The sequence below is a fragment of the Anolis sagrei genome, chromosome 5 (assembly GCF_037176765.1).
Source record: "Anolis sagrei isolate rAnoSag1 chromosome 5, rAnoSag1.mat, whole genome shotgun sequence".
Classification (NCBI taxonomy): Eukaryota; Metazoa; Chordata; class Lepidosauria; order Squamata; family Dactyloidae; genus Anolis; species Anolis sagrei.
Genome location: NC_090025.1, coordinates 147,546,012 through 147,558,736, shown reverse-complemented (window position 1 = coordinate 147,558,736; position 12,725 = coordinate 147,546,012). Strand labels below are relative to the sequence as shown.

Below are 12,725 nucleotides of genomic sequence, written 5' to 3'. Positions count from 1 at the left end.
TCCCATCTTTCTGGCTTTTTACTGTACAAAATCAATGTTCAAACTGTCACTATCAGTTTCCAAAGTGTCCTTATAGGATTTCAGAACTTTTAAATTGAATGCAGTACTTATTTTTTCAGAAATTATCATAGTATATTTCAGAGTGATTAGAGAAAGAAAGAAATCTGCTACAGCAGGGGGTGAGGAGTACACATCCCTCAAGACTATGTTGGACTGAAGCTCCCAGAATCAATCAGCACTCACTCTGCTATCAAGGCCTACTGGAAAAGGAAGGGCCAACAACACCTTAAAGGATGCATATTCACTATCTTTTCTCCAGAAAGCCAGCCAACTGAAGTTAGTAAAAACCACACCCAGTAAATGCTCAAAGAAGTAAGTCATATTCATATTATGTTTCAACATAATATGAGCATAAAAACATGCGTACATGATTAAGGCAGTTGGAAGAATATGTTCCTCTGTACAAATCTTGCTTGCACAAAATGAGCACTTCTAGGGAAAGTTGAAATTATTTTGTTTTTTACCTAAATTGGAAAAATATTTTCCAGTTGCAGATGAAGACATTGCTGTAGGAGAGATCAGGGGAGACTGATTTCCAGTATCTTGCAGACCTCCTGTAGAATGGGAGCGTAGCCACTCTTTCCCTTCCTCTTGACTGGCCTGCCGAGAGGATGGTGTATACCTGAAAAACACCACCACTTGCAGACTTAAAACTTCCACAAGTGAGATACACGTGAACTATTCTGAAGAAAAAGTTAGTAGTTTCTCTCTAGTATAATCATATAGTAGTTTCAGCTGATTTTGAACAGGATGCTTGGCTTCCAAGAAACAGACAGACAAAACAAGATCAATTTGTGTATGATGGAAAAGACATAAAAGAAAGCTGTTAGGGTGTTAAGAAGAGGTTGTGAAATCCAGCACAGGAGAGGAAAAGGCATAAAATTGACTGTCAGGCAAACAACAGAGCTCAAGAATGATAGACTGGTAAATGAAGACAGGTGATCAATTTGGACATGATAAAAAGAGCATACTATATAGATAAACTGAGAGAACAGTATAGCAAGTTTTAATTCATTTGTTAGTCACTTCTAGCAGAACAATGTGCAGTGTTTGTTTCTCAGAATGTTGTTCTGCTCTGTCCTCTCACATACAACTGATAGATTTAAGGCAAGAAAAAGAGATACTCACATATACAGAAATATGCACAGGAACAAAAGCTTTGGAAACCAAATCTTTCACTGACTTTTTGCCAAAGACAAGAATGTAACGGCAGCAGTGCACTACAGCTCACTGGCCAGACTGTGTGGCAGGAACTGAGAAAAGCAAATTCTTGAATGGATTAAGCTGGCAAGTTAGCATGTGCAGGCATTTCAGGCAGTTCAGGTTTCATCTCAAGAGCTTGCATTTTCTGTGTCAGCCCACCCAAATTACTCCCAAATCTATACATTCTGCTTGGATAGCTGGGCTTTTTAAAATTGGGATTTGATAGAACCTAATCTGTAGCTATGTTGCTCAGGGGATTCTGGGAAATAGTAGTTCAAACCCTTTTATGCTCTGAAAATACCCATAGAATGGGAACAAAAAAGAGGATCAAAGGAATCTAAACTCTGTAATTCTGGATTATATCCCTCTCTATTTTTCCTAAGAAAACAGATTGAGCCTAAAACTTAGTTGGAAAACCTATAACTGAATTGGAGTAAATATTCACAGAGATCAGCTATGGCAGTTTTTTTTAAAGTGTACTTTTTTCACAGAATTGTACTTTCCTTCGTAAAAATATTCAGTGTTTCAAAAGCACATAGGAAAATCTGCTACTAAATGTCAACCTATGAATCTAGAGAACATTATCATTTGTGGTATGTAGAGAGAGCATTCTGAAGATCTAAGGATGAAATAGGTTTTTAAGAACTATTCAAAAGTAATCGCTACCCAATAAGAGATGCTGCTTATCTTTTATTTCTTTCAGTAGTTCTTATGGCAATGCCCAAACTTCAACAGGATGGAGGGGGAAAAACTGATGAGTGCAAAAGAACCATCTTAATCTTCTGAATCCAGAAGATATATTAAAGTGTTCTGCTGAGATCACTATAACCAAAATTACTGCCAAAGGTTTTTCTTTTTTTAAGTATTGGGCAAGGATGGAAGTTGGAAACAATTTCTCTCATTTTAATTTCCAAACACTCTTGTAAACCTGATCTTAAACTGCTGCATCAGTAGAGTGACAACTCAGTTTGTTACAATACAAGTAGAACAGAAAGGACTTGTAATCTTCCCCCCTGAAAATATCAATGCTGGTGGTATTAGGCAGTGTAATAACCATACTAATTCAGTGTGTGTAAGACTAAAGACTAAAGTTGCAGAAAGATGATAATTTTGATTTGGAAAAGAGGTGGCATTTTAGAGGATATCAATCTTTAGGATGGCAAGAAACATAGACACGTGGTAAAGGGAAGTTACCTTTGTGCTACTAATTGAGTCAAAATTTGATTACCTAGTGTCTAGTTCCCACATGAGCAAGTGGCTGTTGTCTGCACTGAGATCTCTGCAGACCATCTTAACTGACAGCAGAAGGAACTCTGAAGTGATATGTACATTAGGTGACTCTAGCATAATCACATTTCTTGTCTTGTATTATTTTTTTATCTTCATCTGAAGAAGGGGGGCAGTGGAGCTTCAAAAGCTTATGTGTGTATTTTGATTGCCCAATAAAGGTATTGTTCTTCTGTGAATCTTAAATTTTGTTTAGAAGGGATGTCAGTCTTTTCTAATTTCTCTCTCAAAGGAAGCAAAGGGTATTTTACCAATTTTCTTCCTGATGTGATAAAGTATGTGGAAACTGCTGTTTTTGAACACTATTTGCAGCTCGGGATTTGTTCTGCCCAAAATTTGAGTGTGGTAATTTAATTTTTTTGCAAAACTCTACAAAAATATTGTTATTGGATTTGGTTCCGAAAGATTTTGGAGAAATACGTTTGCAACAATTTGAATCTTCCAATGTAAACAGAGAACTTGAAGTAGTTAGAAATGCAAAATCACAATTAGTACAATAGACAAGCAATTTCAGTTGTTCCAAAGTAAAAGAGAACATTTTTAAAGGATTGCTCAGAATAAATTGGAATTGTATTGTGTTCTTCAAAAAACAGGGTACACAGTGACAGGAAAAAGGATGAAATATTATAGAAAAGGGTTACAGAATAACAGAGAAACAGCAGTCATGCTGAAAAATATCATATACCTTAATCCCTTTTTGGGTAGTGTATTTCTGTCAAGCTGCATGCTGTTAAAACAAAGAAAACCCCTAAGGACACACAGCAAAAAGAATGCTTAAACTGTAAAGTTCTTTAAAAAGTCTATTTTTATTAATAAATTATCTTTGGAGTTATTTTAAAGTATGTTTTAAAATATATCCCACAAAGAAAAAAAAAACAAAGTATGAAAAACCTTGCAAGGATTGGCTTGCCCTTTCTTTTCAGCAGAAAGAGAAGCTACATCAATATCCATAACCATATTCCCCTTACTATCCCTAGTTATCAGATAATTTGAACTGTTCAACTCTTCGTTAGAATTATTTAGACTGTAAACTTTGGGCACTTACCACATTCCAGTTACCTGTGCTATTTTGATTTTCTTCCTTAAACATTATTCTCCTGAGCATTGGAGAGATTCTGTAAGGCTGCATCTACACTGGTCATTTAATGCAATTTGAAGCTAGCATCAAACTACAGTGGCTAGGCAACAAATACCCACAAAAGCATGTAAAAGAAAGCCCTTAATATGCATCAGTGCTCTGTGGTTTGTGTAATCACCAGTCGGGTCTCAAACTGATTCTAGGATTTGGGATGCAATTATAAAACCACTTTATTCAATACAAGTCTGAAACTGATTTAACTGGTCAGTGTAGATGTGCTCCATGTCACAAGGATTCCTTAGGCCATTTTGAAGCTATTAAATTTTAAAAGGGGTTTGGACAATGGATTATGTTCAACGTCCAAACTTTTTTTCATATGACTTTATTTTTATTTATTTCATACATTTCTACCCCGCCCTTCTCCCCAAAGGGGACTTGGTATTGAAAGTCTCCACACAACTATACCAAATACATTTTGGGTAACCTGTACCTGCTGTATTCAATGATGCCAGTGACACAACTCTGTTCATGTGTGAAGCAAAGCACTGCTGAGGGTCCCACTCCTAATGGTGACTCATCTGCTATCTATGCCCTGCAGCAATATTTCCAAGTATTTAGCAGAATCTCTGCTTGGGTGCACATATCTAATTTCACACATGGAAGGGAAGATTTGAATTGTACTTTACAAACGTCATGCTTCTCACTATTACACTGTAGTTCAGGGCTGAATTTCAGTATACCATTGCTTCGATTATAAGGAATAGTTTGCCTTGGAGTAGTGGTTCTCAACCTGTGGGTCCCCAGATGTTTTGGCCTTCAACTCCCAGAAATCCTAATAGCTGCTAAACTGGCCACAACACCTGAGAACCACTGCCTTAGAGAGGAGTGGGCCTTCCATCTTTGGAGATTTTTAAACAAAGTTTGGAAGGAGTGTCTTAGAGTGTCTTCTGTATTGCTACATGGCAAGGGATTGAACTAGATGTTCTGCATGGACCCTTACAATTCTAGGATTGTAAGATTCTGCAATTATATGGAGGTTGTATGATAAATTGGCTAGGAGAAAAGATTTATTTAGGCATACAGAGAAAGATGGTGATGCACTGGCATAAGTGTTAACCTTTGTTACTAGGAGCAAGATACTTTTACTATTTTAATAGAATGCAACAAACGTATCTTATTTAACTTTGTTTGGCTTCCACCTCCTTTTGTGAGAATGAAGAAAAGGTTTAGGGGATGCATGTAATAACAATGGCACACAGATTAAAAAGAAATGAGTCTTACTCAGCATTCACATATGCAAGTCAACCTCTGAATGACTTAGATTGTTAGTCAGATCAAACATCATAGGTCACTGCAGACAAATGTTCAGTTACTCAGTTACTGTGTAGACCAGAGTACACTTTTCTGGAGTAGGTTGGTGATTTCATACAAAAATGAATTAAAAGCTGAGTGGAACAGACTAGGCCAGAAGGTAACAGGTTGGAAAACTCAATGCCACACCCGATGCAGACTATGGTATGTGCATCCATGGCGATTGCTTATAAAATATCCACAAATACCCACCAAGACATGAGAGTACTGAAAATGGAATAGTGAATTTTGCAGACACTGTTAGAAGCAGCTGGGGAAACTTGAAAATGTTGTGGTCTTCTGGTGGGATTAAAATGTAAACTTTGCTTGAGGGCATGCAGTCTTTAATGCTTCAGCTGTGTGATAGAAGATGTCAAATCTGTCATAGCTCACTGAAAAAGCCCTCACCATTAAAGGACGAATCACCAATGTTGTTCCTGTCTTCTTGTCAGATACTAGTAGAACACTTCCATTACAAGGCATCAAAACTCTGTGAGTTACTATCAACTAAACATATGGATGTGCTGATATGCTGCTTTGCTAACTGCTGTGCTTCTGCTCAGAATTTTCTTGCTGTTATCTACTTCACTTCATAAGAATGATCCAATATTGCTGTCATTCTCTCACTCAGAAAAAAAACCCTAATAATGTGCCTTATAGATTGTATTGTTTGCAATATGAAGGCCAAGTCAGGTTTTGTTCTGACAAAGTAAAAAGTCATGACTTTCTTGCACATTATTTTATGGCCTTCTTGACTAATAGGGGCTTGTACCAACTCCACAATTAACAGAGTTTGAAAGCTGATATATTGTGGGAACAAATAACACACATAATTCAAATAGGAAGCATTGATTAGACCAGGAATCTCTTACAGCTTTAAACACTGAAATAGAAACCTCAACTGAAATATTAAAGTTGCTGGATATACAGGGCATGTTAAGGTGCCAGAGATTGCTGAATTCACTAAATGAACCATGCAACAGATTTATTCAATGAATAGGCTGTTGTCTTTTGGTGGAGAAAATGGAAAAGATCAAATATCTTATTAGGTAGATGATAAGAATACTAGTGACACTGAAGACTGACAATTAGATTCATAGCTCATACACTAATACCACAGGTCATTTCTTGCTGAGCAATGAGATGATCTCCATCCTGTGTTTGGTAGAATGTTGATGTTATATCTAGAAAACAGATTTGTAACAGAGATAATGATATCCTATGCTAAACTGCCCTGAGTCACCTAAAAGCTGAGAAGGGTGGTATACAAATATAGTAAATAAATAAATAAACCAAAATACATTTAAGTAAGATGCTGCCTACATTGAATTGTATGAATTCACGTGACTTGTCATGGCAGTGAAAAAAGCAATATTGAGAGAACCAAAGTGGATCATCACACGGATGGCATGGGATCAAGCCTACCACAGGATGGCAACTCTGGGGACTGGTTTCTAATAGCTCTCTGTATAAAGGTCCTATAGCATGATTTTTATCAAAAGTATTGTCAAAATCTTTTCCTGCATGGCTGGAGGTTGGACTTTATGGCTTATGTGGTCTCTTCCAACTCTTTATTATTCTATGTTTCTATGAATCTGTTTTCTTCTATCCCACACAAGAATAGGAAATGACAACAGTGGGTCAAGAGAAGATATGTGGAGAATAGATAGTGTAGTTATCATGCCCATTACTGACTATTATCACCACCACTTAAAACTCTCCTCCCCCCCCCCCCATATATACTTATATCTATATTTAAGGAGGGAGGGAGGGAATTGGATGGAGTGGTCAAAGTTGCCAGCTTGGTTACAAGCTCACTTTTATTTTAATCAGCTCAAGAAAGCAGAAGACAAAATGTTTTGCTATTAATTGAGCTGTGAAATTCTGTTTTCAATTACTCTAACAAATATGTATTTTCAGTGATTAGTTGCATCATTTCAAGAGCAAGAACAAACCTCTTGCTTCTTTGATTTTAAAAATTCCAACACAGCTAAACTTAATTCTAGCAAATCAATGTATTATCCAGTGCTTCCCTAAAAGATGATGAAAAAAACCCCCTGAGGATAGGAGCTAGATAGTTTGAGTGTGAGCAGTGAAGGTGTAGGGCTATTTCTTTTTTTAAGTTCACTTCTAGTGTGTTCTGGAAGAGATTCCATGTATGCACACAACTGCATAACGATGGGAATGCAGGAGAAGGCCTTCTATGTGAGTGTTCCCACATTTTGGAAGACAGGATGGCTTCTTCTTTGTTGTCTTTTTTTGGTGACAGGTTAGGACAGTGGTTCTCAACCTGTGGGTCCCCAGATGTTTTGGCCTTCAACTCCCAGAAATCCTAACACCTGGTAAACTGACTGGGATTTCTGTGAGCTGTAGGTCAAAACATCTGGGGACCCACAGGATGAGAACTACTGGGTTAGGACCTTTCTTTTTCAGCTAAACTTTGGGAATTTATTTGTACCAAAAAGGGCTTTTTATGCCATTGTCTTGTTTTTAATATGTGTGTTAAATTAAGATTTTAAATGGTTTCAATTCTGCTGCTATTTAATACTAATTTCTGTATTTTTAACTATATCTGCTTGTTTTGTAATTTACTGCCTTTTCGTAAACTACCTTGAGTTCCAGTCTGGAAAAAAAAAAAAAAGATAGGACAGCTGCCTTGAGTTCTCACATTGGGAGAATGCCAGGATAAAAATAAAACAAATAAGTATGTGAATAAACAAATAAAATGAGATGAGATATAAATAGAGAAATGGATGGACTCTCCCAACATCAGTAGGACTGATGGCTTCCTTGTCAGTTTTAGTCCATTCATGGGTTTAGTCCTCAATTTAAAGGCCCTGTCAGAGGTGGGAAGGGAATTTTCCACCTTTGATGGCTCCTTCAAAGTTCAGAAAGCCAAGTGTGGATTGAGGGGACCCCCATTTATATGGAAGGCATGAGCTGCCATTGCCCCCAAAAAGTTATACTGAAGACCTTTTTCATCGTTTGATAACATGATTGTCTCAAGGCACATTCAAAGATATCATTCTGGCTGCTTTGACTTTTGTGCCTTAGGTATGATTATGGCCGAGACACTTCTCTCTGTCATCAACTCACCTTTCGGAAAGGGTAGATCTCACGCTGCCAGTCCTCATGAGCAGGCTCTGCACCTCTTGAGTACTTGTAGTCAATCCTGACAGGGAGCCATGATGGCTGAGAGGAAGGTCAATGGATTCAGAGCTCGTGTGGAGGCTCGTCATTGACTGGTAGCTTGGTGTATCCTTACTGCCAGCAGAGGAGCTGCTGAGGTTAGCAGCCCACACAAGACCGCCTGATGTGAAGGAGTGGGCTGAGGCTGGGCTAGAAGCCAAGGAGTGACTTAAACTTACAACATCTGTATTTAAGTCTGAAGGTTTGCTGAAAAGGGGGCTACTGCTGCCACTCTGCCCGCCTGTGCTGCCCATGCTACCTGTACCTGAAGATGGAGATTCCAAGCTGCCTTGCCGAGCCAACGTGGTGCTAGGGCTGGGCATTGCAGATGTGGATTTCACCCCTTCCGTATTTGGTGTAGGGGCAGTTTTGCTGCTCGCTTTAGCACCGAACAACCTATAAGAAAACAAACCATGTCAGCATTAGAAGCCAAGGCTTCACATATTAAAAGTCTGAAATCCAAGGTACACACATCATTAAAACAGCCAACATAATACCCCGTTGTCCCCAATTAATTTGCTTCTCACAATCAAATCTACTTAAAACCTGCTTTACTCTAATGTATTTATTTTTTCAGTTTCAAAGCATTCATTCAGGATTTGTCTTCTAAGAGGTACAGACTTTCCCATGGAGTTGAAAAGCACAACAATCCCTTGTTATATGATTGCATAAAAAGATTAAACTTTCACCCAAATCCAGCAATTAGTTCAATGTTTTCTACAACCAAGATGTGTTATTTTGAAATTAAGAGCATTTCAGAGCCAGCCAAATACTGCTCACAGATTTCTTCTTATATTCAAAAATACTGATTTATTTCCTTTTTAAAGCTTGATCTCCTTTCTTAATGTACCAAAAATATTTAAAAAATAAACTTTGCATATTAGGACATTACATTTCCTAATATGCAAAAAAAAAAAAAACGGAAAAGGCAAAGCTAGAGGTATGCTAGAGGTTTGTTGGCAGGTATCATGTTCTACAGTATATTCTAAATATACTGTATATTCCGGCATATAAGACGACTGGGCATATAAGACGACCCCCAACTTTTCCAGTTAAAATATAGAGTTTGGGATATACTCACCGTATAAAACTACCCCTCTTCCAACACACACCCTGAAAGGGCCCTAAGTTATTCTAAACTGACTAAACAACTTTGTTTTGGTCTGTACATTGTCATTTATTGCAGCTTGCAACTGTTTGCCTCTTTCTACGTTGCCATATAGTGCTCCCGCATATAAGATGACTCCCATGCATAAGGCTACGCCCGCGTATAAGATGGCCCTGACTTTTTAGAAGATTTTCTTGGGTTAAAAAGTAGTCTTATACACCAGAATATACAGTACCTTTCTTTTCGAAGGGTGTAACATTTCCATTTCTAACTATGATGAACTATTTTACATTATTATGACCAAAAGCCGGGTAGTATTTTCTGAATTTATAACATAATGTCTTAAACAAGCTAAAGATTACACCGCAGAATATTAACAATATGGGAAAGTGAGATATTAGGTAATAGGTATCATTGAAAATAATTATTTTGGCATTTGGCCACAAGAGGGCAGCATTGGCTTTGTTTCAGGAAAGTAATGTACTTTTTTTCTAAGTAGATTTATGGATTTGGAGAAAATTATGTCTTGCTATGGTATATATTCCATAGTGGCTAAGTTCAGTAAATTTGATATCCAGATGTTGAACAGAAATATAAAACAACAAATTGGATTAACTCCTACCCTCACATTAGAAATAAACAAGAAATAAACAAGACTGGCCCTATTAAAGCAGCTCCACTGGTTGCCAATAAGTTTCCAGTCCCAATTCAAAGTGCAAGTTATGACTTAGAAAGCCCTAAATCAGTGGTTCTCTACCTGGGGTCCCCAGGTGTTTTGGCCTATAACTCCCAGAAATCCCAACAGCTGGTAAACTGGCTGAAATTTCTGGGAGTTGCAGGCCAAAAACATCTGGGGACCCCAGGTTGAGCACCACTGCCATAAATGATTTGGGTCTTGCCTATCTTTGTGACTGCATCTCCCCCTATGAACTGGCATGGATTCTAAGATCTTCCAGGGAGGCCCTCATCTTGCTCCCACCACCATCACAAACACTGCTGGGGATGACGGAGAGGGCCTTCTCCGTGGTGGCCCCATGACTTTGGAACTCCCTCCCCAGCAAGCCCTCGACCTGTTCTTCTTTTGCAGGGATCTAAAAACCTGGATTCTTCAGCTAGCATTTGAGAATGGCTTGCCCCTGGTTATAAATGCCCAGTCCTTAGGTTGCCTGATAATATTTCATTCTCTGCACTTCATCCAATATCCTGTCCCTGTGGTACGCTGCTTTGTTCTATCCCATGCCCAGCCCTTTTTATAGTCTGGTGATGTCCATTGTATTACTGGTTTTGGTTTTGTTGAGCATTGTTTTGAGTTTCAACATTGCTTTTTATATTCTTATGTTTTATTTAATTGTGTCTTTATCTCAATTGTTATATTTTACTATGCTCTATTTTAATTGTGCTTTTGTTTTAATGGATTGTTTTGCTTTTATGTTTTGTGGGCATTTTGACCCATATGTAAGCCGCCCCAAGTCCCTTTGGTGGCAGGGTATAAAAATAATAATAACAACAGTTGTTTATTGTTATTGTTGTTATTAGTAGTAGTAGTAGTAGTAGTAGTAGTAGTAGTAGTAATACTGGTAAAGGAAGAAAGTCCTCCCATGTAAACATATTAAAGTATACCACCCCAATTAAGAAGTTGGGGAAAAGTTTCTTTTTTCATTTTTGGACTCCAACTGCCAGAATAACCCAGGTGGCTTGGGAACAACTCTGCTCAAAACTGTAGCTCTCAAAAAACAACCTTTTCCAGCTTTAATTCAGCCTAGGGTGACAGCCCTGTGTCTGTGGATACAGAGTTCCAGGTGCATCTTCCTAGATGGATGGAGTGGGAAACTGTATATGCAAATAGCTATTCTGCATGAGATTTCTTAACCCACAGCATTGCTGCTGTAGTCCCAGTTAGAATGACATCCACCAGCTGTTCAAGACTGGATTTAGTTCCTCCTCTGGTCTGTTCTCCTTTCAGGACAGCTGGTGGGTCCTCTTTCAGATTTCCCAAAATTGGGTGTACAAATATGTGCCGATTTTTGACTGAGCCACATATGAAATGCTTGTGATTTTAAATTCAGCCACATGTGATGCTTGTAATTTTCATATTTTTAAGGCAACAAAGTTGCAATGACATGAGACTGTCACATATTACTTTGCCAGAGGCATTCTTAAAAGCCTCACTAGTTGTATCCCAGAATATTCAAATAATTACTTACACAATTCAAAAAATTCTGAGTGAACTGGTCATTAATGCTTTTAAGATATCATGTTACTAGTAATTTTGAGGTCAATTCTCCTTTTGTTGGAATTATTCTTTTAAGTGTGTGTGACTGTGTTTGAGTGAGAGACTATAGGTGTGAATCATACTTACACATACACCCTGGTAACCCATCTTCCTGCACTACTGCTATTTTTAAAATCTTTTCATTTTTATTTTAAGTATTATTGTGCAATTCTAGTCAGGTAACACCCAATTGAGTCTCTCTTTGTATCTGCATGCTGGCAAGACAGATTCCCACAGGCAGCCACCAGAAGTGACCGTGCATTATTAGATGGCCTCCATGGGACTCCATTTTGCTAGCACATGAAAACAGAGAGAAAACAAGGGGAAACTTCCATGTGCTAAGGTACTAAATGGAACCCATTAAACAGAATGATTGAGGAAAGTGGGAAGAAGGCAGGATATGGGATGGCTGACCATCCCCAAAAGTGGACCTTGCCAGGGTAAGTCAAGTCCCACTCTTCCAAATGTTTCCCCCCATTTCTCTCCTGCCCATGGGATAACATCTGTGGAAACTCCCTGAGGATGCTTCTGACTTGAAAAGGTGGTATAAAATATTCTGAATAAATAAAATCTGTTCAAAAAATCCATATCAATTCAATCTTCTGTGATGAAACTTCCTACTGCCTGGAATTTTGCTATTTTCATGGCCCACACTGTCTGAAGGGGATGTTAAACAACAAGGGAGAGTGACTTTGGCTGCCTTTACACCTTGACCAGCTGCTCTTATAACAAAGAGATAATTAAGACAGTTGGAGTCAAAAGATCATATGAAACTATACAGAGTCAACCTCCTGTTGCATAAAGTCAGCCTGATCTCCACAACTGAGGTGCTTCCCTGTCTGATGTATTCATCAACCTAGCCTTCCATGGCTGTAGTACACCATACAGGGTCTCCCATAAGGATATCAAATTCCAGACAAGTTTATATGGGAAGAAGTTGTCTTACAAATATCATTGCAGATAAATGATACTAGTCTTTTTTAATTATAGTTGCCTTTGGACAGAGTGTCTTAAGAAAATGGTAAATGAAAAAATACTTGTCACAGGACAAAATGAGTGAGTTGTGAAAGAGCAAGGAAGTGCTGTCTTTAACTGGAAAATCATTAAGGCATGAACCACAGTGGCCAAATCCATTTTTGCTAGAAAGGGTCACAGTGTAAATCACATGTGGGGCAATA

General features: G+C 38.2%; 1 protein-coding gene across 17 annotated transcripts in view; it reads right to left on the bottom strand.

Annotated features, from left to right (window-relative positions):
- The window catches only part of NAV3 (neuron navigator 3), a 619,870-nt gene that overhangs the window by 68,947 nt on the left and 538,198 nt on the right, over nt 1-12,725 (bottom strand). For 15 of the 17 annotated variants that reach the window (XM_060777419.2, XM_060777418.2, XM_060777420.2 and 12 more), the window contains 3 exons: nt 8,075-8,563; nt 3,236-3,277; nt 525-682 (listed from right to left, as the gene is read on the bottom strand). In XM_060777419.2, coding sequence (XP_060633402.2) covers nt 525-682; nt 3,236-3,277; nt 8,075-8,563 — 689 coding nt within the window. The remainder of the gene's footprint in view (nt 1-524; nt 683-3,235; nt 3,278-8,074; nt 8,564-12,725) is intronic. The other 2 variants (XM_067469106.1, XM_060777417.2) reach the window with 1 other exon arrangement.